General features: G+C 49.8%; 1 protein-coding gene across 4 annotated transcripts in view; it reads left to right on the plus strand.

Moving 5' to 3' along the window:
- The window catches only part of LOC139268853 (oxysterol-binding protein 2-like), a 426,288-nt gene that overhangs the window by 254,073 nt on the left and 144,691 nt on the right, over positions 1-27,524 (plus strand). For all 4 annotated transcript variants that reach the window (XM_070887626.1, XM_070887622.1, XM_070887623.1 and 1 more), the window contains one exon: positions 4,607-4,857. In XM_070887626.1, coding sequence (XP_070743727.1) covers positions 4,607-4,857 — 251 coding nt within the window. The remainder of the gene's footprint in view (positions 1-4,606; positions 4,858-27,524) is intronic.

The following is a 27,524-nucleotide window of genomic DNA, read 5'->3' on the forward strand; positions in this document are numbered from 1 at the left end:
CCTTTCCTCATAAGTCAACCCCCTCATCACTGGAATCAACCTAGTGAACCTTCTCTGAACTGCCTCCAAAGCAAGTATATCCTTTCGTAAATATGGAAACCAAAACGGCATGCAGTATTCCAGGTGTGGCATCACCAATACCTTATATAGCTGTAGTAAGACTTTCCTACTTTTATACTCCATCCCCTTTGCAATAAAAGCCAAGATACCATTGGCCTTCCTGATCACTTGCTGTACCTGCATACTATCCTTTTGTGTTTCATGCACAAGTACCCCCAGGTCCCGCTGTACTGCGGCACTTGCAACCTTTCTCCATTTAAATAATAACTTGCTCCTTGATTTTTTTTTCTGCCAAAGTGCATGACCTCACACTTTCCAACGTTATAATTCATCTGCCAAATGTTTGCCCACTCACTTAGCCTGTGTCTATGTCCTTTTGCAGATTTTTTGTGTCCTCCTCACACATTGCTTTTCCTCCCATCTTTGTATCGTCAGCAAACTTGGTTACATTACACTCGGTCCCTTCTTCCAAGTCAATAATATAGATTGTAAATAGTTGGGTCCCAGCACTGATCCCTGCGGCACCCCACTGGTTACTGGTTGCCAACCAGAGAATTAACCATACATTAGAAAACTTGTCGACTGGGCAGTTAAGTGGCAAATGAAATTTAACGTTGATAAATGTGAGGGGATGCACTTTGGTTGGAAACCTCACCTTCACCCTAGAAAATAAACTGAATGAGGTAGAAGACCAAAGAGATCGAGGGATGCAGGTGAACAAATCATTAAAAGGAGCATCGCAGGTCAGCAATGCAATTAATAATGCGAACAAAGCACTGGGATTTATTTCTAGAATTCAAAAGTAGTGAAGTTATATTAAACTTGTATTGGACCCTGGTCAGACCACACTTGGAGTACTGTGCACAGTTCTGGTCTCCAAACTATAACAATGATATAGAAGCAGAGGAGAAAGTATGAGTAAGATTACAAGGATGGTACCAGAATTGAGAGATTACAGCTATCGGGAAATATTGAACAGGTTGGGGCTTTTGTCTTTAGAGGAGACCTGTTAACGGTTGGACAGAGTAGATGTGGAGAGAATGTTTCCACTTGTGGGAGAATCCAAAACGGGGGGCCATAAATACAAGATGACTACTAATTAATCCAATAGGGAAATAAGGAGAAATGTATTTACTCCGAGAGTGGTAGCATGTGGAATTCGCTACTACAGGTAGCTGAGGCAAATGGGCGTTGATACTTAGAGAAGGGAGCTCGATTTTACATGAGAGAAAAGGAAATAGAAAGACACATGCTGAAACGCTGAGGTGAGAGAGATGGAATGGGTGGAAATTTATGTGGATTATAAACACCAGCACAGACTTGTTGGGCTGAATGGCCTCGTTCTGTGCTGTATATTCTATGTAATTCCATATAATAAATTTTGAAGTTGCAAATGTAAGCGAATTTAATGACTCGAGTGAAATGTCCACAGACTCAGCATTTAAGCAATCAGATGCCTCTATATATTAAATCCATTCTCTCGGTTCATGCAGTTATCATTTCCAGCTTGTTGAAAATGCGCTGACATTTAGAACAATATCCCATCGCTTTTAATAACGCAAGTTGTTAGCAGGTATTGAAGGGGTGGTGCGGTACCTCCATGCCTTGATCTACTGTACCAGGGAGAAGCGGGATTGTTCAGGTGGCAGGTTCCTGTTCAAGGAGGTATCATGAACACGAGGTGTCAAGGGAAGGGCAGATATTTCCACAGCTGGGAGGGAGAAGATTGGCTGAGTCCGTTCAGACCGCTCTGTGCATGCCCACTCCTTGCATGACAATGTAACGTGAGTAGAGGGCCTGGCTGCAGACTGCTGAAACAATGCAGGACCGAGCAGGCCCCGTCGCTGGGACTGAGCAGGCCCCGTCGCTGGGAGCGAGCAGGCTCCAATGCAAGGAGTGAGCAGGGTAGGGAGGGGGTCGAGGGGCCTGCAGAGCAGTGAGAGCAATGACTCAAGTCACTGGGAGTTACTGCTGATATGCACAGTTTGAAGTTGCTGGTGGCTCACATGCACTGTCATTTTATTGCGATGAGGCTTGTGATTGATACTGGCACTTTTGCTGAGAACTGACCCAACTAGCGAACTGCTGATTTATCAAATTCGTACCAATGGAATAAGTGCCTTGGGATGTTTTACCAAGTTAAAGGTGCTATTTAAATGGCAGTTGTTGTTTGCATGCCCTTCTGGTTGGTTTGTGACCAGAGATGTACACCAGTTATCCTCGCATTAAGGTACTTAATTAACTCTTAAACTAGAACATTAGGAACACAGAAACAGGAGTAGACCATTGAGCCTCTCGAGCCTGATCCACCATTCAATGAGATCATGGCTGTTCTACGACCTAACTCCACATGCCCGCCTTTGGTCCATATCCCTTAATACCTTTGTCAACAAAAAGCTATTAATCTCAGATTTAAAACTAACAATTGATCTAGCATCAATTGCCGTTTGCGGAAGAGAGTTCCAAACTTCTACCACTTTGTGTGTAGAAGTGTTTCCTAATTTCTTTCCTGAAAGGTCTGCTTCAAATCTTTAATCTATGCCCCCTAGTCCAAGACTCCCCAACCTGCAGGAATAGTTTCTGTTCCCCTTAATATCCTGAAAACTTTGATCAGATCACCACTTAACCTTCTAAATTCTAGAGAATATAACCTAATTTGTGTAATCTTGCCTCGTAACTTAACCCTTGAAGTCTGGGTATCAGTCTAGTAAACCTCTGCTGCGCTCCCTCCAATATATCCTTCCTAAAGTGTGGTGCCCAGAACTGCTCACAGTACTCCGACAATTCCCACAAAATTCCTAGAAGCTTCCCCGACAGCCAAATAATGGCAGCTGTGTGTGTGTGTGTGTCCTGCACAGACTGTCCATGGACCCAGCAGGAACCCAAGGCCCATGGAAACTCCTGAGACCATGACCATGCATTGACCTGCAGGTTAGCGCAGGGAAGGGCCCTCCTGTTACTGGCTTGGGGCTAGGGCTTGGGTCCACAGAGTGGGAGGACATTGCGGTATTTTGCACTTAATAGAATATTGCAGCTCACTGGATTGACACGTCTCCATTTACTTTAAAATAATGACATTGTTTTATTCGCAGGAGAAGGTAAACCGAACTGTGGACTGTAACTAGGAAATAGCTATGTTTCTTTCTCTCTCTCTCAGTGAATTTGATTTAAATTTTGTTTGCAAACCAAAAAAAACCCTTGACTCAACCACATTTGTTGTAGAGCAGTGATCCGCACTGCAGCGAGAAGCAGATGTTGTTAACGCAAGCATGGGTGTGCGCAGCGCAGCCAGCTGTGGGTTGGGACAAACATCTGTAACACCTGCCCTACTCTGCCTCACAGGGCTCTGGAAATTCTTCGAAGGTTTGTCTGTCAAAGGTGGATGAGATAAATTGTATCCCACCATTCAAGGATAGCCCTCGTCCTGTTTAGCGGTTTGTGTGGTCAATCGGGTCTTGTTTGCTTCCCTGCTCTTGGATGTGCTACGCACGCACGCACACCCTCACTCACCATACTCATACTCACTCACACTCACCATACTCACTCACACCTCCTCACTCACTCACTCACCTACCTACCCACTCACTCACCACCTCACCTCACTCGCGCACTCACTCACTCACTCACTCGATCGGAGGTGAGGCAAAGTCAGGTTTGTTTTCTTTCGTTGCAAGCAGAAAATAAATCAAGTGAGTTGCAGGCTGCCAGATTGGGAGTGCGTTTTGCCTCAGTCACGCTCTTCTCTCAAAACAAAATAGAGGGTGCATGGGAGCTTTACCAGAATGGTACAAGGATGAGGAACTTCAGTTATGTGGAGGTTTGGAGAAGCTGGCGTTGTTCTGCTTTGAGCAGAGACGTTAAGGGGAGATTTAATGGAGGTGTTCAATAGCATGAAAGGGTTTGATAGATTAGCTCGGGAGCAACTGTTTCCAGGGGCAGAAGGATCGCTAGCCAGAGGACACGGACTTAAACTAATTGCCAAAAATACCAGAGGGGAGCTTAGGAAAAAATAATTCACAGCGAGTTGTTGTGATCTGGAAAGCACTGCCTGAAAGGGTGGTGGAAGCAGATTCATTCGTAACTATCAAAAGGGAATTGGATAAATACTTGAAGAGAAAACATTGTAGGGCTGTGGGAAAAGAGGTGGGAAAGTGGGACTAGTTGTAGCTCTTTCACAGATCCTGCACAGGTACGATGGGCCGAATGGCTTCCGTCTGTGCTGCATCATTCGATTATTTACCAAACACCCTTTAGTGAGGAGGCAGGAATGGCAAAAAACCAAATGTTAATCTTGAGTCACTGTTGCCCTTTTCACTCAGTGAGCTGACCAACAACACAACCTGTGTTTTTACTGATGTGTCTTTTTGAAGAAAGTTGTTATGAGTGCTAAATGCCCCCCTCTTTTTATTCAATCAGACTTTTGATATAAGCGGCTCTCAAATCCATTGCTGATCTGATCTGATCTGTCTCTCTCATTCTTGAATTGCATGAGTGCTGAGTGGTACGGGCAGTGCTGTAACCATGGAAACTGTTGCTCTTTCCACAGATGACTCAGGTGACGAGGAGCCAACCTCGCAGTCCGATAAGAGCGAGTTGCACGCCACCCTGAGGACTCTGGCCAGCAAGCTCGATGACCTGAGCCAGTGCAATGAACTCATCGCCAAGCACGGAGCGGCACTTCAACGATCCCTGAGTGAGCTCGAGAGCCTGAAGCTACCAGCCGAGAGCGGAGAGAAGATTAAAGCAGTCAATGAGCGAGCCACCCTGTTCCGCATCACCTCCAATGCTATGATCAATGTAAGTGAAGCCACTGCTTTATCTCCCTGTAGTTCAGACACTCTTTTACCCGTGTCTGCAGCTTGTCACAGCTGAAAGGTTGATTTATACAGAGGCAGCATTGTCAGCAGTAAAGGGATATTAACCGTATTTATCTGTACCTGCACACATGGACAATGTTATAAGGGGTGAGGGGGTATAATACTCTTTAATCTGTTCTGTACACAGGTTTGAGTGGGGGGGGGGCGGGTCGGTGAGTTTGGGGAGGGGGGGGCTGGGTGAGTTTGGGGAGTGGGGGGCTGGGTGAGTTTGGGGAGTGGGGGGCTGGGTGAGTTTGGGGAGTGGGGGGCTGGGTGAGTTTGGGGAGAGGGGGGCTGGGTGAGTTTGGGGAGGGTGGGGTCGGTGAGTTTGGGGAGGGTGGGGTCGGTGAGTTTTGGGAGGGGGTGGCTGGGTGAGTTTGGGGAGAGGGTGGCTGGGTGAGTTTGGGGAGGGGGTTGCTGGGTGAGTTTGGGGAGGGGGGGGCTGGGTGAGTGAGTTTGGGGAGAGGGAGTCACTGGATGATCCTCTGCTTAAATACTTGTGAAGTTCCACTGGGGAAACGGGTCTAACTCGAGCAGAGCACCCCGGACATTGTTTACATTGGAATACCCCTGGAAAATGGTAATGTCTCGGAGGCTGCATATTCTAACTACAGCTCTCTGTGGTGTAAGTGCCCTCGAGGCTGCCACTTTAATAACTACATGATGTTCTTTGATAATCTTACAGTATTTGAGTTGTGTGATTGATACAGGCAGGTTTAATGATGACCTGCAGCAAATGGGCATCTAATTATATTTGTGTTGCATGAGGTGGAAATGTTTTTTTTAAGACACTTTGTACTTTTTGCACAGCACTGCACAGTTGTTAATCTCACCACAAATCGTTACTGTTAAAATAACCCAGTATCTGTGATTACTCACCACAATAGTGTGAGAGATGTCTGGAAATAAAACAGGTTTATTTGGAGCTTTGAGTTCGAACCAAGAAACTCTTGATTTATTTGATTCTTTCCATTGCGTTGGTCAGGCTGGTTCCCCGATGGTGTCCGCCGGGAGTAGACCACGGGTGTGTCCTGAAATTGGCAACAACGTCAATATTGCTGCTTCAGGGTTCCACAACATGACGGATTTGTGGGTCATTGGATCCGAACGTTGTGTGTGCTTGAGCCTCATTACACCCACCTAATTGTACACAAATTGGCCTCACTATGAATTTTCAGACCCCTTCACTCTTGGAGTGCTGCTTGCCTGTAAATGCATGATTCTGGGCTCCCGAATTGATTGCTTCAGAATAAGAACATAAGAATTAGGAGCAGGAGTCGGCCATTTGGTCCCCCGAGCCTGCTCCGCCATTCAATAAGATCATGGCTGATCTGATCTTGGGCTCAGCTCCACTTCCCTGCCCGCTCCCCATAACTCTTGACTCCCTTATTGTTCAAAAATCTTGTCTATCTTCACTTTAACTATATTCAATGACCCAACCTCCACAGCTTTCTGAGGCAGAGAATTCCACAGATTTACAACCCTCTGACATAAGAAATTCCTCCTCATCTCAGTTTTAAATGGGCGGCCCCTTATTCTGAAACTATGCCCCCTAGCTCTAGATTCCCCCACGAGGGAAAACATCCTCTCTGCATCTACCTTGTCGAGCCCCCTCAGTATCTTGTACGTTTCAATAAGATCACCTCTCATTCTTCTAAACTCCAATGAGTATCGGCCCAACCGAGAGTCAGCCCTTCAGAACTTGGGGGCGACAGATTGTTGATGCTGAGGGATTTGCTGCGTGGTCTGCCTTTCCACACCGCTGTTTCTGCACTGTTCCTTCTGCATTACTTCATTCTGCGGTTTGCTGGTGAACTGCTGCTCACCCAGGGCGAGCTCTGCACCGGTCTGTAGCATCAGCAGTGCTGCTGCCCGTGGCTGAAGTCCAGCTTCGAGCTGCACTGCTTAGCTCTGGGCCTGCCAATGTGGGCCATGGAGGGGGAAGATAGACAGACTTGCATTTATATAGCACCTTTCACAACCTCGGATGACCCAAAGTGCCAATTACCTACATTTAAGTGTAGTCACTTGTAACCTAGAAAACACGGCAGGCAATTTTGCGCACAGCAAGGTCCCACAAACCGCAAATGACCAGATATTCTGTTCTTTTAATGTTGGTGAAGAGATGAATATTAGCCAGGAAACCGCAGAAACTCCCCTACTCTTCTTCGAAATAGTGTAATGGGATCTTTTACATCCACTTGAGAGGACAGATGGGACCTCGATTTAATGCCTCATCCAAAAGACGGCTCCTCCGATAGTGTAGCACTCCCTCAGTAGTGCATTGGAGTGTCAGCCTAGATTTTGTGCTCGAGTCTCTGGAGTGGGACTTGAATATTTGAATAAGAAGAGCTCTCATTCCATTGACGTACAGGCAGTGTCAAACCACAGGAACAGAATAAGGCAGGTAAAATGTGGGGTATCTCAGCACCTGCTACAATCCCTTTGCTTTTCAGCAGTGCACTGGGCCAGCACTACTTCAGGGATCTGTCAGGGAGGCCCCGGGGCTGCTCCGAGTCCTGGCTATCAATCAGCAAATCGGCAGAGTCTGAGTTGAAATACAGTGAGATTTATGCATCCAGAAGAATTCTGCTGGAATATGTGGGTGGTGTATAGAGAAATGGGTCTCACTGGTCAGTTTAGGTGGGGCACTGCTATACAGCTCTGATTCTCCGCAGTAACTTCAGTGGGAGACCCCTGGACGTGTAAATTACCGTTTTTAAACATTTACCTTGTTCCTCTGGTACTATTGATGAAGCTATGGTAGTTCAGAAGAATCATAAGCCCCACTCCACCCCCCACCACCCCGCCAGCATGGAACTGTAGAGCCACAGTACTAATCGGGCAGCCTCTTCACATGGGTGAGTTGGTTGGGCCGGCAGCACTGTGGGTTTTCTCTCGAGCAACATTCTGCTTTAAAACAGATGTTTTTGTGTGGTACCATCTGTACTGTACTTGCTTCATTGGTTCTTTGTCTCCGTATGATCCTACAAATCCCCTGGGAGGACAGACGCACCAACGCGTCCAGATGCGTCCTCGTCCAGGCCAACATCCCCAGCATCGAAGCACAGACCACACTTTATCAGCTCCGTTGAGCAGGTCACATAGTTCACATGCCAGACACGAGATGCCCAAAGCAAGCGCTCTACTCGGAGCTCCTCCACGGCAAACGAGCATGCAGAAATCCAGCGGAAAGAGCGTGCGGCGAACCAGTCCCACCCACCGCTTCCCTCAACGCCTGTCTGTCCTACCTGTGACCGAGACTGTGGCTCTCGTATTGGACTGTACAGCCACCTAAGGACTCATGCTAAGAGTGGAAGTAAGTCTTCCTCGATTCCGAGGGACTGCCTATGATGATGATGATGAGGGATGATGATCTTTGCTTAAGAATTCATAGCAACACATTGCTATTAAGAACTAGTTGGTTTCTTAGCAAAAGGTTCAATAATCACACTGAACATTACCAGTTCATCCACCAGGCTCACAACCAGCTGCCTGGCCGTGGATTCGCCCCGAACCCAACTGGCTAGGGTTTTATTGAGTCTTGTGTACATCACGTGACTGGCTAAGCCACTCCCAACTTAGCAGCTCTACCAACCTGTGAGCATGCTCACCGGTGCGTACATCACACCACCCATAGCCCTGCGTCCATTCCAGCTTGTGTGAAGGGGCGAGTGCACAGCATGCAAGTTGTTGGAGGTGCCATGTCGACTTGGTGGCAAAATATAGTTAGTCGAGGCTAAGGAAACCTTTCTCTTTGTCATCCACCAAGATGCAGCTGAAGCTGTACAGACGGAGTAGTTTGAGGCTGCCCGAGGTGAGGGGGTGCACTGCTGATGTTGCACCATGTTGGGAGTTTGTTGCTTGCATCGCGCTCCTCCAACTTTGACCTTTTGCGCATCCTCGAGTTTAATCGCTCCACCAAAGGCGGCCGTGCCTTCAGCTGCTTAGGCCCTAAGCTCTGGAATTCTTTCCCTAAACCTCTCCACCTCTCTCTCCTCCTTTAGGGCGCTCCTTAAAACCTACCTCTTTGACCAAGCTTTCTGTCCCAATATCTCCTTATGTGGCTCAGTGTTAAATTTGGTGAATAACGCTCCTGTGAAGCACCTTGGGATGATTTACTACGTTAAAGGCGCTATATTAATGCAAGTGGATGTTGCAGGCCCCCCAAGGACATGAGAAACTCCATTCTTTCCGTGGGCATCTTCCCGCTATGCTTGTCGAGCCTTGCCACAGATAGGAAGCAAAGAAAGGAGCAGCAGCCCTTTAAGAGCTGCTGTGCTCGATATCCCCAGCTCTTGTGCTGTCCCGGCCCTGTCTGCACACCACGACAGCGCGTGGGTGGGGAATTACAGCTGGCTATTGAATCATGTGACCACATTGAATCCTGCAAGGTCCGCTCCCCCGCCGTCACCATTGTGAGGGAGCTGACTGCGGATCCCATTTTCTCTGGGATTGAGGAATCAGCCCTGGTTTTCCTGCTGGTTCATCCCAGCATCCTTGTCTCAGTGCAGATTTATTTTCGATAGATGGGCACTGGACAGGTGTAGAGTTGAAAACGGTGCCAGCTGGACCAGAGATAGCAGCATCATCATCATTATAGGCAGTCCCTCGGAATCGAGGAAGACTTGCTTCCACTCCTGAAGTGAGTTCTTTGGTGGCTGAATAGTCCAATACGAGAGCCACAGACTCTGTCACAGGTGGGACAGATAGTCGTTGAGGGAAAAGGAGGGTGGGACTGGTTTGCCGCACGCTCTTTCTGCTATCTGCGCTTGATTTCTGCATGCTCTCGGCGTTGAGACTCGAGGTGCTCAACGCCCTCTCGGATGCACTTCCTCCACTTAGGGCAGTCTTGGGCCAGGGACTCCCAGGTGTCATTGGGGATGTTGCACTTTATCAGGGAGGCTTTGAGGGTGTCCTTGTAGCGTTTCCGCTGCCCACCTTGGGCTCGTTTGCCGTGGAGGAGCTCCGAGTAGAGCACTTGCTCTGGGAGTCTCGTGTCTGGCATGCGGACTATGTGGCCTGCCCAGCGGAGCTGATTAAGTGTGGTCAGTGCTTCAATGCTGGGGATGTTAGCCTGAGTGAGGACGCTGATGTTGGTGCGCCTGTCCTCCCAAGGGATTTGTAGGATCTTGCGGAGACATTGATGGTGAGATTTCTCCAGCAACTTGAGGTGTCTACTGTACATGGTCCATGCCTCTGAGCCATACAGGAGGGCAGGTATTACTACAGTCCTGTAGACCATGAGCTTGGTGGCAGTTTGGAGGGCCTGGTCTTCGAACACTCTTTTCCTCAGGTGACTTAAGGCTGCACTGGCGCACTGGAGGCAGTGTTGGATGCCTGCTCTTGTTGATAGGAGGCTCCCGAGATATGGGAAATGGTCTACGGTGTCCAGGGCCGTGCCGTGGATCTTGATGACTGGGGGGCTGTGCTGTGCGGTGAGGACAGGCTGGTGGAGGATCTTTGTCTTACTGATGTTTAGCGTAAGACCCATGCTTTCGTACGCCTCAGTAAATCCGTCGACTATGCCTTGGAGTCCGGCCTCTGTATGTGCGCAGACGCAGGCGTCGTCTGCGTACTGTAGCTCGACGACAGAGGTTGGGGTGGTCTTGGACCTAGCCTGGAGACGGCGCAGGTTGAACAGGTTCCCACTGGTTCTGTAGTTTAGTTCCACTCCAGCGGGAAGCTTGTTGACTGTGAGGTGGAGCATGGCGGCGAGAAAGATTGAGAAGAGGGTTGGGGCGATGATGCAGCCCTGTTTGACCCCGGTCCAGTCTTGAATTGGGTCTGTGATGGATCCGTTGGTAAGGATCACGACCTGCATGTCCTCGTGGAGCAGGCGAAGGATGGTGACGAACTTTTGGGGGCATCCGAAACGGAGGAGGACGCTCCATAGACCCTCGCAGTTGAGTGTCAAAGGCCTTTGTAAGGTCGAAGAAAGCCATGTATAAGGGCTGGCGCTGTTCTCTACATTTTTCCTGTAGCTGTCGCGCTGCAAAAATCATGTCCGTTGTACCCCGTAGGGGATGAAATCCGCACTGTGACTCCGGGAGGAGCTCCTCGGCCACGGGGAGAAGACGGTTGAGGAGGACTCTAGCGACGACTTTCCCCGTGGCTGATAGCAGGGAGATTCCTCTGTAGTCGCTGCAGTCGGACTTGTCCCCTTTTTTAAAGATGATCATGATTACTGCATCTCTGAGATCTCCCGGCATGCTCTCCTCCCTCCAGATGATAGAGATGAGGTCGTGTATTCACACCAGCAGTGCCTCTCCGCCATACTTCAATGCCTCAGCAGGGATTCTGTCCGCACCTGTAGCCTTGTTGTTTTTGAGCTGTCTTATGGCTTTTTCTACCTCGTGCATTGTTGGGGTCTCACTGAGGTGGTGGTGGGTAGCATGTTGCTGGATGGAGTCAAGAACACTCGAGTCAAAAGGCAGAGTCACGATTGAGGAGATCTTCAAAGTGCTCCTTCCAGCGGGCCCTGACTGCCTCGGTGTCCTTGATGAATGTTTCCCCATTCTTGGCCAGCAGTGGGTTGTGGGGCATTGGGTTTTTGGCCTGTAGCTGGCCTTGACTGCGATGAAGAATCCTCGCACATCATGGTTGTCGGCCAGCTGCTGTATCTCCTGTGCTTTCTCCATCCACCTTTAGGTCCCGGGTTTTTTGTTGGACCTCAGCCTTGAGCCGTCTGTAATGCTGTTTTGCTGTCTCCGCATTGGGTTGCCATTTAAGGCTCAGAAACACCCTGCGTTTGTGATCTATTAGCTCTTGGATCTCCTGATCATTCTCATCAAACAAGTCCTGGTGCTTCCTGGCTGAGTAACCGAGTGTCTCTTTGCAGGCACTAGTTATGGAGGCCTGGAGGGCAGACCAAGCGCTGTGGGCATTCTGCGTCTCGGGGTTGTCAAGGCATGCCAGGTTAGTGGTGAGGCGCTGGCTGTATAGGGCTCTTTTAGCTGGGTCCTTAAGTGCCCCGGCATTGACATTTTTGCGGCACTGCTTCTGCTACCCCCTCCGCTTTGGGGCTATGTTGATATCGATAGCTCGTAAGATGACATAGTCAAGCAGGTGCCAGTGCTTGGAGCGAGAGTGTTGCCATGATGCCTTGTATTTGTCCCTCTGGTGGAACAAGGTGTTGGTGATAAGTTTGTGCTCTAGACATTTTGTCAGGAATAGGGTACCACTGGAGTTGGCTTTCCCTACCCCCTCTCTGCCAATCACGCCCCCCCCCCCCCCCCCCCGTGTCCTTGCCTACCCTGGCATTGAAATCACCGAGGAGGATCAGAGGATCAATTTGTCACCCGCTGGGATGCAGGTCAAGAATTTTTCGAGGTTGGTGTAAAAACCCTCTTTGGCCTCATCAGTTGCATCGAGTGTTGGGCGTACGCACTGATGACTGTGGCGCACTGGTTCCAGGATAGGGTGAGTCGAAGCGTCATGAGGCATTCGTTAGTCCCGCAGGGGGAGTCTTTAAGGTGGTCAACCAGATCGTTTTTGATGGCGGAGGCGGCGTTCTTCTCCTGGTTTCCCTTTCCAGAAGAAGGTGTAACCTCCACCTTGTTCCTTGAGCTAGCCTTCCCCTGCCCACCGGATCTCGCTTAGGGGGGTGATGTCAATATCGAAGCATCTAAGTTCCCGGGCAACTATGGTGGTGCGGCGTTCCGGCCTTGCGTTGATGGGGTTGCCCATGAGAGTCCTGACGTTCCAGGTCCTGAACTTCATGTTAACGGAGTGGAAGATGCCTGTGCGTGAGTTCTTTTAACGTGGGGTGGTCGTTGCACACCGGCAACCACACTGGCTAAGCTGAGTGAGGTCCTGATCCAGTGGCAAGGGGTTCCAAGACGACTGGCGACCAGGGACTGCTATATGGGCCTAGTTGGCTGCAGCGAGATGTTGGCCACAGGCTTGGCGCTGGGTAGCACCCATGGTGGTAGGTGATCCGAGGCCTGGTTGGGGACAGGCATTGGGAGGGTCAGTGGCCCACAGGGGTTCAGGGTGGGAGGGCAGGGGGCGTCACAGCTATGGTACTCACTACATGTTGGAGGTGGAGAAGAGGCCAGGTCACTGGTGGGGAAGGAGAGCTCCAGTCGTCGCTGAAGGAGGAGGGGAGGCCAGTCGCCGACGTGGGAGAGGGGGGCCCGGTCGTCGTTGAGGAGGTGGTTGTCTGCCGCTGGAGGTGTTCCGATCATCGCTGGAGTGGGACGTCGGAGGTTGGCGATGGGAAGCCTGCAGTAGGCCCGGATGGCCCGAACTTGTGGGACTCGTCGGAGGTCGGCCAGGGGGCATCAGAGGTCGCCAGGGGATGTCTGAGGTCGCTGGGGAACATCGATGGGTGATGTGGTGGGAAGCCTGCGGTAGGCCTGAATGGTCCGAACTCGTGGGACTCGCCGGAGGTCGTCGGGGGTTGCCAGAGGTCGTCGATGGGCGATGAGGTAGGAAGCCTGAGGTAGGCCCGAACTTGTGGGACTTGCCGGAGGTCATCGGGGGTTGCCAAAGGTCGTCGATGGGCGCTGAGGTAGGAAGCCTGAGGTAGGCCCGAACTTGTGCGACTCGCAGGGTTGGGACGAGGCGGAGGGGTAAGGGTTTGGGTTTACATGCTTAGACCCTCTATTAGGGTCTATTTGGTTAGGCGGGAGGTTGTGGGGGGGGAAAAGATGCCGACATCTCTGGGAGTTGTTTGGAGCAGGGGAGCTGCCTCGGGACCTACCACCCGGCAGCCATCAGATAGCACCAATGTGGCAAAACCTGTGAAGTCGAAATGTACAATTGCCGGGCACAGGCTACATGGTCGCGGGATGGCGGGAGATCATCATCTCCATGACAACAGCAGCACATGCTGGAAGCAAGTGGAAAGGCAGACTTCTGTTCATCAAACAAATATTACCGGTGTCGGGTTTGTGTTTTAGAAAGTTTGCAGACAGCTCACTGGAAAAACAGGCAGCCCAGTACCCAGTCCAGGATGGGGGGTGCCAACTGCAGGCGGGGGCTGGGCTGGCTTGTAATTCCTGAGCCCCCTGCACCTAAAACCCTCCTGGGGTGGGGGAGGGGGGGAATAAAAATAACACTGGGTTAAAGAGAGGAGAAAAAAGGTTCAGAGAATATATTAAAACTAGCTGGAAGGTGCAAGCGGATCATATTGCGAAGGGATGGATTGGATTGGATGAATGCCTGGCCTTATGGGTGACCTGGGCATAAATCAGCCTTTAATGAAACTCGGGTATGAAGAGCACTGCCACGCTGAGAAACTGATGCAGTATTCACTCCATTCAGTAATTGTCATCGGACTGCATTCGATGGCGCCGGATATGAGCTGTACTGCTGGTATCTGGGTTATAAAGAACAGAATCAGTAAGAGGCAATGAAGCGTCCTGATTGAACTTAAACCAACCTTGATAAGTGCAGCAGGCAGAGTTTGAGGAGGCAAGTATTTTGGACCGTAATGAGCATTACTCGAGGTGCCCAAGATTCTCAGTCTCCACAATAATGTCTTCATGTTGACTGTCTTGGTGTTAAGCCGAGAAACTATTCCTCTCCCATCACAGTCACCGTTGCCATGTCTTATCAGCCGGTGACATGTTGAGCAAAGTCTACAACTCCAGACCTGTACTGCGGCGTTCCTCGCCTGGTTACCATTCACAACGGACACTCTGACCCTCACTAATGCAGAATGAGAGTTCAGTGGGATACTGATGCAATTTAAATATAAGCAGGCTTTTCTCTCACGTAGTATTCCGACATGCTGCGTGATCTAATGTCTGTGAGCAGCCAGGCCCCAGAAGGATGCTGAGGGGGCGATAGCAGTACAGGTACAGCGTCGAAAATCTGGAGTTCTGGAATGTTCCGGAATTTCGACCGATTGGTGGCAGGTCGTCCGGAATCTGTAAAATGTTCCGGTATCCGGACCCACCGACCTTGGGCTTCACCTCACCGTATTTCGCCCCGCTCGCTGCCGCTGCCCTTACCTCGGGGCCTCCTCGCCGGCCGCCCCGAACAGCCTCCTCCTCGACGGGGCTGGCGGCCCGAACACCTCCTTGGCCGGGACACCACCCCACCCTTCCTTTCTGATGTTCCGAAATCCGGAAATACCCGAAGCTGGGCTCGGGTGTTTCCGGATTCGTGACATCAGAACGACGTTCCAAAGCCTGGAAACACGCGGGATCTGGAACGGCCTCGGTCACGAGGGATCCGGAGCCTCGACGCTGCACCCGTACAGTGATTGCTCAGGAAAGAAACAGATGATTACGGGTAACAAGATTTCAGCACATTAACAGAACGGTCACTGCTCTGGTCACTGAGGACTCTATTCGCAGGTCCCAGTGGGGAAGAGGAGGTACAAATGACCTTGCACTCAATGGAAGGATAAAGTCACTGAAGGTACAAACGACGTGGGAATTGAATCAAAAGGGTTGCCGAGTCAAGAAGGGAATAGTGAAGGTACAGAAGATGTTGGCCCTGAAATTCCGGTCGAGCTCTTCCAGCCGGCAAACGAAAGAAAAAGAGAAAAAAGATGTGCACTTATCTGTTGCTGCTGCTGGAACTTCTGAGCCTGAGGCCTCCCGTGACTGCGCGTCGCAGCGCGTGCAAGTGGGGGGATGTGCGCAGGCCGGGAGCTGGAGACAGCAACCAATCAGGTGTAGTACAGATTCTCATTTATAGTAATAGGAGTTCCGTAAGTCCAGAACTCCTATTACTATGAATGAGAACCCCGCACCCAAAACACAATAAAAAAATAGAAAATAAACTACATATTTTACATTCATTTAAATTAAAGTTGTTGTAAAAAAAATATATATATTTTCCCGACTTATTAAAAAGTTTTTTTAATTAAGCCTTAAAATAAACTTACCATAGTGGGGAGGGTTTTTAACAATAAAATATGTTTTTATAACTTTATTTTAAAATGTTTTTGTGTAATTTTTAAACACTTGCGCCTGTAAAAGTAGGCTATACGTCTGCTTTTTCAGGCGCAATATTTTAAAGGACATTTGCAGGGCAAGATATTCGTAAATATCGGAAATCTTGCCCTGCGAGTGTCGTCGCCCCCGATATGTATTGGATCTGTCAAGCCAGAAACTTGACAGATCAGAAAAAACGGTTTTCAGTGCATGCACATTGCGAGCTGAAAACCGGCTTTTCCGATGCCTTTCCGGGTCCGGAGAAACTTCGTACGGACCCGGGACATCGGAATTTCAGTGTCATTGTAATTTGATAGCTCCAAGCTTACTTTGTTCGACCCTTAGTTGTCAAAGAGCGAGATACATCCTGTTTAATTTATAAAATTGTGCTATTAAATATTTCTTCCTCTATTTTTAATTCCATAAATAAGAAATAGGCATTTTCTTTTTGCACTGGTTGGTGTTAAAATTAAAAGTTTTGTTTTTCTCTCGGTCACCTTGAGAGAACCAAGATATTCTGCCTGTGAGCGAGCAGGCTAGATTGTTCGATCTGATTATCGATCAGATAAGGAGACACAGTGTTTGTGTGACATGGATAGGCACAGCCACATTGGGGGGGGGAATTTTAATTCCAAAAATGGGTGGGTTTGAGCCCGGTGGAATGTAAAAATGTTAAAATCTCAAACCCGTCTAAACCCTCCCCCCCCCCCCCCCCACTTCTGGCTTCATCGGTGGGTGTGGGAGACCAAGCTGCTCCCAGGAGGTGGGCCTCGGGAAACCTGGCAGCTAAAGGGAGGCAAGAACTGCTGGATCCAGCAGTAAGTGCCTTTTAAGTGCCTTTTGTTTTAACTGCTGGATCCAACTTACCTGCTTCCCCCCCCCCCCCCCCCCCCCCCCAGCAATCGAACACCACCCCCCCTCCCCCCACCACGAGCCACAATATCCCACCGACCCGACCATTCCGATCACCCCTCTGGCCCCCCGATCGATCCGCGACCCCCGATCTCTCTCTCTCTCTCTCTCTCTCTCTCTCTCTCCCTCCTCTCCATTCCCTGGTGGGGCCTGGTGCAGCAGGCCTTCCTGTCCCACAGCCAGCCAGCCTCTCCATCAGGCTGGCATGCAGCCAGAAACCAGGGACAAAAAATATCAATCAGGCCCTGGCGTTAAATTCAGCATGGCCTGAGGGAAACCCGTTCTTCCGTGTTTCCCGAGCGCAAAACAACCCTCCTGCTCCCTCCCACACTCCAATTTTTAATATCTGGGCCGTTGTGTCAGCATTAGCATTCTGCGGCCCCCGCAGGCACTGGGGTGGCTGGATTTTTGTTGGGCTTGTACCTCTGTTAGTGTCCCGGAGGGGCGGTAATAGGTCTGGAAATGATTACTGCCCGGGTGGCCAGCTTCCAGCGCCCTGCCGGGAGATTTGTTGGTGGTTTTGTGGCAGCGTGGAGCAGTACCACCCGGGAGCGTTGTGCCAGTGTGCACAGCCCATGTTATCGCCCCGATCTCGAAATTTGCTTTGCACTGACTCAGTCGTGTCCCGGTGTCCCGGTGGCAGTGAGGGAAGTAATGACAGTGATTGGGTCTTTTTTGGTTTCATTTTTGCGATTTATCTTTTGTGAGAAATATATTGAGTATTTTTGGTGCCGATTTTTTTTTTCTCCCCAGGGAGGCCTTTCCTAGGGCGCTTCAAAGGCCAAAGATCCGAAGATTTTCAGTTGCTCAGCCGGCCTCGCGCCCTAAGAGAGGTGTGGAACACCTCCCTCAGCGCCCCGCTCCACTCCACGCTCGGGACGCAGCAACCGAATTTGTTGGCTGCCGTCGTAAACTATTTCCCGGCGCAAAATTTACCGACCCACCGCCATTCGCACCGAGATTCCTCAAACCGAAAATCCAGCTCTCGGTGTCAATACTCAAGAACACAGAATGTGCCTATCTGCCTTTGTTCGGTTTTGATACAACGATAATTATGGCAGTTGCTGGTAATTGTTGTTGGCAGGATTCACACGTTGAGACCCATATCACAGTACAGAGCTGGAACTCCACACTGCGTGGTTTATAAACCCAGGCGAAGAATTCTGATCAAAGGACTGGGGAATTTCAAATCAATTTGTTCGGTTGGACTCGGGAGAAGAGATGATGTAGTCGGGAAAGTTAAATCATTTATTGCTGTCTAATCTGCAGTTCTGTTTTGCTTCTATCTCATCCTTAATAAACCTAATGAATAGTTTAGCCCGAGCATAGTCTGTCAGCATTCGGGCTCAGGCAATATCTGGCTGTACACCACCAATCAAAAGTGGGACAGAGCCAGATAGCTTCACTCTGTGTTCATGTTCTTGATAAAATGCAACATCCCCACCGACACCTGGGAGTCCCTGGCCAGAGACCACCCTAAGTGGAGGAAGAGCATCCGGGAGGGCGCTGAGCACCTCGAATCTCGTCGCCGAGAGTATGCAGAAATCAAGCGCAGGCAGCGGAAGGAGCGTGCGGTAAACCAGTCCCACCCACCCTTTCCTTCAACAACTGTCCTGTCCCACCTGTGACAGACTGTAATTCCCATATTGGAGTGTTCAGTCACCTGGGAACTCACTTTTAGAGCGGAAGCAAATCTTCCTCGATTCCGAGACTGCCTATGATGATGATGATGATTTCTAAATGATATCCTGCGGTATAAGGACTTAATGTTCAGGCTAACCCAGGTATTTCACACCTAAGGTCAAGGTTGGCTCTGAGGAAGCACAACCCTGCCAGCAGACATTGACACAGCGGACAGAGTGGATAAAGAGTACTGAGAGTAGCCCGACTTGCAGTGCAAGGATTCTGATAGAATGAAATTATCCTCACAGAGACTGCCTGTCTGGGGCGGTATTTATTTCCCCCCTGTTGCTTTATTTTGGGTTTCACAACACACTCGGCAGAAAGTTGGACAACCTGATCCAAGGCAAGGCCTTGCCACTGAAGACCCGAGAAACAGGTTCTGGGACTTGCAGGCTGCTGGAAGGAGTAACTTTACCACTGGCACTGTTTATGCTGCTCCCCATGTGAAAATACTTGGCCTTTGCTTGACAGCTTCCCTCTGAAAGCACAGATGAGTTTGGTGTGTGTGTATCATGCCGATGTGTTACACCATAAAATGAACTCTGCATTTGGTGTATTGGACTATTTTGGCACACCTTGACTATTTTACTTCCAGGTCTCGGCCAGTCTCAGAAACACACATGGACTTGAGCTGCTGCTCATAGCTCTTTGGGTTACGCTGTTTTATGACAGTAAGTATACCAAGCAATGCAGCAGGGGTTAGCCAGGAAGCTGGTTTACGGAGACTGAGTCAGATATTATGAGGGGATGGTGGTGTGGTGCTTTTATTGGTGTTTTGGGGATCAGACCTAACCTGACGGAAGAGTGTTTGATGCCGAGAGGAAGATTCGGCCAGTCACTTATCCCCTCTGATCCCGCTGCTTCTCCACCATGTGACGGTGAGCAGGACATCCCCACGAAGGCAGCGTTATCCTCTTCAATATTCAGATCGGGGCCGGATACCGTCATCGGGATCCGGTCTGCCATTGTAGTTGGAGGCCTGGGGGGGGTGGGATGGAATCGTGGGCCAGGAGAGGCCCAGGCAGGTTAGGAATTGCAGTTAATTTTCGGCTTCCTTGTGGACAAGGAGGATCGGGAGTGCTGCTCCTGGCCTCTCAGAGAAGCCTTGGACCTCCCTTACCCAAGCCAACCTCTCTGATTGCATCCAGAAACCCCCCCCTTCCCACTTACCTGGGTCCCTGGTTGCAGGCTCCTGCTGCCGAATTCCCGCTCCCGCCCCTGCCCGCTAGCTAGGAAGCGGATCTGTCCTAGTGAGGAGTGGGTTATAGAATGTCTCTTATCTCACATGGTGGGTTTTTATGGAATATGTTAATGAGAGGTGAGGGAAGAGAGGCTCTTGCTGTGGGGAATGGGTCATGGAGAATTGATCGTGTTATGGAGTGGGTGCAACTATGAGACTGGATTGCTGACAGGATTTTAGAGAGGAATGTTACAGTGAAGGACAGGTTAGAGAGAAGATGTAGCAATTGAAGGAAAATTCTGTCAGTTATGTGAGGGGCGTTTGATCTTCCCAACCACATGTTCTTTTCTGTGCTCCACCCTGGCGATACAGTGGCCAAGTGGTGAATGTTATCAGTGGGGGGGGGCAAGGCTATCGAGAGGGTGTTACACTACCGCGCCCCCACCCCCCCCCCCCTCCACCGGTAAGGTTATTGAGATAGTGTTACAGTAGGAGTGGGTTATCAAGAGGGTGATACAGTGAGACTGGGTTATAGAGAGGGTGATAGTGAGGCTGGGTGATCGAGAGGGTGATATAGTGAGGCTGGGTGATCGAGAGGGTGATACAGTGAGGCTGGGTGATCGAAAGGGTGATAGTGAGGCTGGGTGATCGAAAGGGTGATAGTGAGGCTGGGTGATCGAGAGGGTGATAGTGAGGCTGGGCTATAGAGAGGGTGATACAGTGAGGCTGGGTTATAGAGAGGGTGATACAGTGAGGTTGGGTTATAGAGAGGGTGATAGTGAGGCTGGGTTATAGAGAGGGTGATACATTGAGGCTGGGTTATAGAGAGGGTGATACATTGAGGCTGGGTTATAGAGAGGGTGATACATTGAGGCTGGGTTATAGAGAGGGTGATAGTGAGGCTGGGTTATAGAGAGGGTGATAGTGAGGCTGGGTTATAGAGAGGGTGATAGTGAGGCTGGGTTATAGAGAGGGTGATAGTGAGGCTGGGTTATAGAGAGGGTGATAGTGAGGCTGGGTTATAGAGAGGGTGATAGTGAGGCTGGGTTGTAGAGAGGGTGATACAGTGAGGCTGGGTTATAGAGAGGGTGATACAGTGAGGCTGGGTTATAGAGAGGGTGATACAGTGAGGCTGGGTTATAGAGAGGGTGATACAGTGAGGTTGGGTTATAGAGAGGGTGATACAGTGAGGCTGGGTTATAGAGAGGGTGATACAGTGAGGTTGGGTTATAGAGAGGGTGATACAGTGAGGCTGATTTTCAAGGTGGGCGACTGGGTAACTTCATCCAAACCCAAGTCGCCGTTTGGAGCATGGGCAGGAACATCGGCGGGGCCCAGGTACAGCGGAGGAGCAAGAAGGTCTGGGTGGATGTGCGGCGAGAGATCGTGGTGGGGGTGCGGCGAGAGATCGTGGCGGAGGTGCAGCGAGAGATCGTGGCGGAGGTGCGGCGAGAGATCATGGTGGAGGTGCAACAAATGAGGGTTTGGGGCCCAGTATTGCCGAGGGCCCGGGGGCAGCACGGGCCAGCCCAAACTGCGATATGTGTGCGCACTAGGTCTGTGCAGCAGAGCAGGTCTCCAGTCGTCCTGGTTCACCTTCGCCACTGGATAAAGGCTGAGCTCTGTCAAATCAGTGTAATGGCTGATGTGCAACGGTCACCACACGTTAAAAAAGTCCACGCACAGGCATCTTCTATCCCTTCAGTTGGAGTTCAGGACTGGAATATCGGGTCCTTCATTGAAACACCTGTGAACTCTTGTGGAAGCAAGTTATATATGCAGACGATAGATATACTCTCTGTGTAGTCACTATAGTTGCATAAGATGGAGACTTGTTTACCTGATGTGCTATCAGTAAGGTCACTGTGTATATACATGCTGACACCACTAGAGGGTGCAACTGGTGGAGACCGAGGTTTCCTGCCCCTGTGGCAGGGGTTGTAACTGCAGAGTGAGCCACCATGCTTGTGCCTCACTCTGGAGTTACGAATAAAGGACCAAGGTCACTACAGTTTGAGTACAACACATTGCCTCATGGAGTCATTCATAAGTACATTACAGACATAACTAGCGATGAGAATACGGACTTTCACGCGATTATGGCTATCTTTGGCACACTAAAAGACTTCGCAGAGGGTGATGATTGGGATGCCTTCACGGAAAGGCTCGAGCTATATTTCGTGGCAAACAACCTGGCAGGGGAGACAGACACATTGGCGGAGAAGCGCAAGGCTATACTGCTGACCAGTTGTGGGCCTGAGGTTTATCGCCTCGTCAGGGACTTGCTGGCACCCTCGAAGGCCAAGGATAAGATATACGATGAGCTGACTGAACTAATTCGCGACCAACTAAAACCAAAAGAGAGCATCCTCACGGCCAGGCACAGATTCTACACTCACCGCAGACCTGGGGACTAGGAGATTGCAAAATATGCTGTTGACCTCAGGAGACTTGTGTCACTGTGTGATTTTGGCACGCACCTCAACGAAGCATTGCGAGACATCTTCATAATAGGAATTGGCCACGAGGGCCTCCTTCACAAGCTATTATCTGCCGACACCACAGTCAACCTGCAGAAGGCCATCAACATCAGTCAGGCGTTCATGACCTCGACCTGCAGCACCAAGCAAATTATTCATCCTGTGGACTCAAACCCGGCAAGTACTATACACAGAATGGTGCCTTTCACAGGCAAGACTGTAGAACGTGGCTCTGCCCAGGGCAGAGAGCACAGACCTCAGGGTTCCAGAACTCACAGTCCGCCAAGGGGTGCTAATCGAGTAGCACCATGCTGGCGTTGCGGAGGAAACCATAGGGCTCACCAGTGTCGGTTTGCTGAGTACGTATGCAAAGCCTGTAACAGGAAGGGCCATCTCCAGCGCATGTGTAAAAGAAATATGACTCATCGTCTAGCAGAGGAGTCGGTAGATGACTTTGAATCCAGTGGGGAGTATGATGATTTGGCCAGAGAGGCAGCTCAGCCCCAAGAAGAAGTGTATGGAATGTATACCAGCACCACCGATTGTCCTCCAGTGAAGATGGAAGTCGAGATAAACGGCGTTCCAGTCTTCATGGAATTGGACACGGGAGCGAGCCAGTCAGTGATGAGCCAGGATGCCTTTGAGAGGCTATGGAACGAAAAACGACCCGAACTGGTTCCAGTACAGGAAAAGTTGCGCACCTACACCAAGGAGCTGATCCCAGTAGTGAGGATGTAAGTGTAATCCATAATGGCGTGGTGCACAAGTTACCTCTGGATTGTTGCAGGTGATGGTCCAACGCTACTCGGAAGAAGGTGGATGGGGAAGATCCAATGGAAATGGGAAGACCTCTTCACTCCAGCAATCGATGTCGCCCGTGCTCAGAGGCAGAGCAAAATCTCACCTTCGCTTGGGCCAGGCACCAGAGAACAGACCAGCACAGCACCTGAGGCACAGACTGTCCATCACGACTGCGTGGCAATGATCCGACCGGAACGACCTAAAAGTACCTTCCTGGCTCCAGTGGCAGGACTCCTGGGGAGGAAGATCGAATTCACAGGCACTCTTCCAGCTTTTGTGGCAGAATCGCGGGAGAGTAAGATCAAGGCAGTCGACCTCGAGGGCAGAGGCAAGATGGCGTCCCTGCTGCAGCGAGGTGCAGCGTGGCGTGGCAGGGTTCTCTTAAAGGAGACCTGCAGCCAACTGAACTTAGAGACATTGTATGCATGGTAATCAATGTAACGAACCAATTAAGAATGTAAAGAACAAAATGTTGCGAGATGTCGGGAATAGAGTGTCCCCACAAGTTATAGGCCAGCAACCTCAGGAGGGTGAAGGCACTGATCATGATACCCTGCCCCAGGTCTATACCACGCTGCAAGCACCCGATGGCACTATTTGCCACGGACATGGAAACGTAAACGGCACCAATACGTGCAGTCGGCCGCCGTTACCCACCACCTGGGTGGAGACAGCGCAGCCCCCAGACCCAGTCGGCACTTCGGCCATGTCCGGGAGCGAAAGGTCAGAACCGAGTTCCCCAAACAGGACCTGGAACTACCAGGTTTCCAACACCATTAGATAGCAGGCAGAAGACTCTGCAGCCCTCAAAGGAGGACAGGGAGGCCACACACACCTGTGGTTCTGCCCACCACTAGGCAATGGCAAAGGCCCCGAGTCCTGGCTAGGTGAGCGAACCAAGCCCACCCCGCTAGCAGGGGGCGCAGCACTGCCATCAGATGACTAGGACCCCGTCCGGTTGCTCTGGAACCAGCATCCTCGCATACCTGTACTGCTCCCTCAGTACTGACCATGACTGAACCATGATTGCAATCTACCCAATCCTGGCGCACGACCGTAAAACATAACGAACACTCTTCCAGCTTTTGTGGCAGAATCGCGGGAGAGTAAGATCAAGGCAGTCGACCTCGAGGACAGAGGCAAGATGGCGTCCCTGCTGCAGCGAGGTGCAGTGTGGCGTGGCAGGGTTCTCTTAAAGGAGACCTGCAGCCAACTGAACTTAGAGACATTGTATGCATGGCAATCAATGTAACGAACCAATTAAGAATGTAAAGAACAAAATGTTGCGAGATGTCGGGAATAGAGTGTCCCCACAAGTTATAGGCCAGCAACCTCAGGAGGGTGAAGGCACTGATCATGATACCCTGCCCCAGGTCTATACCACGCTGCAAGCACCCGATGGCACTATTTTCCAACATTCCATTGACTCTGGATCAGTTCCTATGGAGTGGAGGGTAGCCAATGTAACCCCACTTTTTAAAAAAGGAGGGAGAGAGAAAACAGGGAATTATAGACCGGTCAGCCTGACCTCAGTAGTGGGTAAAATGATGGAATCAATTATTAAGGATGTCATAGCAGTGCATCTGGAAAATGGTGACATGATAGGTCCAAGTCAGCATGGATTTGTGAAAGGGAAATCATGCTTGACAAATCTTCTGGAATTTTTTGAGGATGTTTCCAGTAAAGTGGACAAAGGAGAACCAGTTGATGTGGTATATTTGGACTTTCAGAAGGCTTTCGACAAGGTCCCACACAAGAGATTAATGTGCAAAGTTAAAGCACATGGGATTGGGGGTAGTGTGCTGACGTGGATTGAGAACTGGTTGTCAGACAGGAAGCAAAGAGTAGGAGTAAACGGGTACTTTTCAGAATGGCAGGCAGTGACTAGTGGAGTGCCGCAAGGTTCTGTGCTGGGGCCCCAGCTGTTTACATTGTACATTAATGATTTAGACGAGGGGATTAAATGCAGTATCTCCATATTTGCGGATAATACTAAGTTGGGTGGCAGTGTGAGCTGCGAGGAGGATGCTATGAGGCTGCAGAGTGACTTGGATAGGTTAGGTGAGTGGGCAAATGCATGGCAGATGAAGTATAATGTGGATAAATGTGAGGTTATCCACTTTGGTGGTAAAAACAGAGAGACAGACTATTATCTGAATGGTGACAGATTAGGAAAAGGGAAGGTGCAACGAGATCTGGGTGTCATGGTACATCAGTCATTGAAGGTTGGCATGCAGGTACAGCAGGCGGTTAAGAAAGCAAATGGCATGTTGGCCTTCATAGCGAGGGGATTTGAATACAGGGGCAGGGAGGTGTTGCTACAGTTGTACAGGGCCTTGGTGAGGCCACACCTGGAGTATTGTGTACAGTTTTGGTCTCCTAACTTGAGGAAGGACATTCTTGCTATTGAGGGAGTGCAGCGAAGGTTCACCAGACTGATTCCCAGGATGGCGGGACTGACCTATCAAGAAAGATTGGATCAACTGGGCTTGTATTCACTGGAGTTCAGAATAATGAGAGGGGACCTCATAGAAACGTTTAAAATTCTGACGGGTTTAGACAGGTTAGATGCAGAAAGAATGTTCCCAATGTTGGGGAAGTCCAGAACCAGGGGTCACAGTCTGAGGATAAGGGGTAAGCCATTTAGGACCGAGATGAGGAGAAACTTCTTCACCCAGAGAGTGGTGAACCTGTGGAATTCTCTACCACAGAAAGTAGTTGAGGCCAATTCACTAAATATATTCAAAAGGGAGTTAGATGAAGTCCTTACTACTCGGGGGATCAAGGGTTATGGCGAGAAAGCAGGAAGGGGGTACTGAAGTTTCATGTTCAGCCATGAACTCATTGAATGGCGGTGCAGGCTAGAAGGGCTGAATGGCCTGCTCCTGCACCTATTTTCTATGTTTCTATGTTTCTATGTAAGTCACTGAACCAAGGTGTCACGATACAAACTGTTTTTTTAAAAAAAAAAAAATTTTTTCTTCCTTTCTTTTTACTTGCACTGTGTCTGATCCTGCATGTTAATGTAATGGGCCAGCTGCATGATTTTGCTGTTGGGGTGGGGGGGAGCTGTGGAAATGGATCCATGGATCACACCCAGAACCCACTGGAACCTCCGCTGCATCATCGAACCATCCAAACTGGTAACCACTACGCAATGTTGTGGGGGTTAATAGGGAGAGAGCCAAGCCAAAGCACAGCCAAAGTGCAAGGGCTATTGGCACTTAAGTTTGGGGAGAGCTAAGCCAGAGCACATAGTGCAAAGGTAATTGGCACAAAGGACTTGGGGGAGAGTGATGTTATATATGCAAACTATAGATATACTCTCTGTGTAGTCTTGATGTACTATCAATAAGGTTTACATTGTGTATATACATGCTGACACCACTAGAGGGTTTCCTACCCTGGTGGCAGAGGCTGTATAAAAGGGGAGCCACCATGCGGCTGACTCACTCTGCAGTTGCGATTAAAGGACCAAGGTCACTAGAGTTTGAATACGACGCATTGCCTCGTGGAGTCATTCATAAGTACATTACAGACATAATACAAGTCATCCTCGTTTGAGGGACCGCCTATGATGATGAGTTTACAAAGACGTACGTTAGAAAGGAGTTAAAGTGAAGTGAATTCTATGAAGCGGGTTTTATTAACACGGTAAAATGTACTTCAGTTTTTCTGTTGGAGTGGCTGCCCCTTTAAATTGTTGATTGCTATAGTTGGATAAGAGTAAATACTGGAAGTAACAGATTATTGGGGACAGATGGGATGTGATTACTCCAGCTGTGAGCTTATTTTACTTCGCTGGCTTCTGTAATTGGAGTTTTGTGTTTTGCTGTGGGATTGTTTCTCCAGGGCCTGCTGACTGTGTGATTTGCCTATAATTTATTCAATTTACTGCAATGTGACAGTTTGTAAACACACTAAATGTGAGTGCCTGTGTGGTTCTGGTGTTCACGATCTTTGTTGTGAGCGTTTTATATACGGTGGGACATGAGCAATCCAGACATTAATCTTGGAGCAGACTGTGGGTCAGAGTAACAGCAGGGCTTGGAAACTACAACTGAACTGCTTTTGGAAGCCGCCCTGAGCGAGACCACCAGGTTTGCGGAGCTGCTGCGTAGGGAGACCTCCAAAGGCCTCCGCAATCAAAGGCCCACTCGCAGGGATGCACAAATGCTGATCGTGTCCAGCTGACTGTGGCCTGATGCACATGTGAGTGACTCTGACTCAGGCCCGTAACGCTTCAACAACCTGACGTCCAGACCAGAGATAGTCACTGCCTTTTACAAGTGAATCAAAGTGGTCTGAACTCAGCCCACTGCCCACCAATCTACTGAACCATTTTCTCTCTGTAATGATAAGTACACAGGCAGAGGGCATAATCTTAGAATAAGGGACCACCCATTTAGGACTGAGATGATGAGAAATTTCTTCTCTGAGGGTTGTGGATCTGTGGAATTTGCTGCCTCAGAGAGCTGTGGAAGCTGGGACATTGATTAAATTTAAGACAGAAATAGACAGTTAAACGATAAGGGGTTATGGGGAGTGGGCAGGGAAGTGACCCGAGTCCATGATCGGATCAGCCATGATCATATTAAATGGCAGAGCAGGCTCGAGGGGCCGTATGACCTCCTGCTCCTATTTTTTTATGTTTTTA

This window comes from Pristiophorus japonicus, chromosome 8 (assembly GCF_044704955.1).
Source record: "Pristiophorus japonicus isolate sPriJap1 chromosome 8, sPriJap1.hap1, whole genome shotgun sequence".
In the NCBI taxonomy this organism is placed as follows: Eukaryota; Metazoa; Chordata; class Chondrichthyes; family Pristiophoridae; genus Pristiophorus; species Pristiophorus japonicus.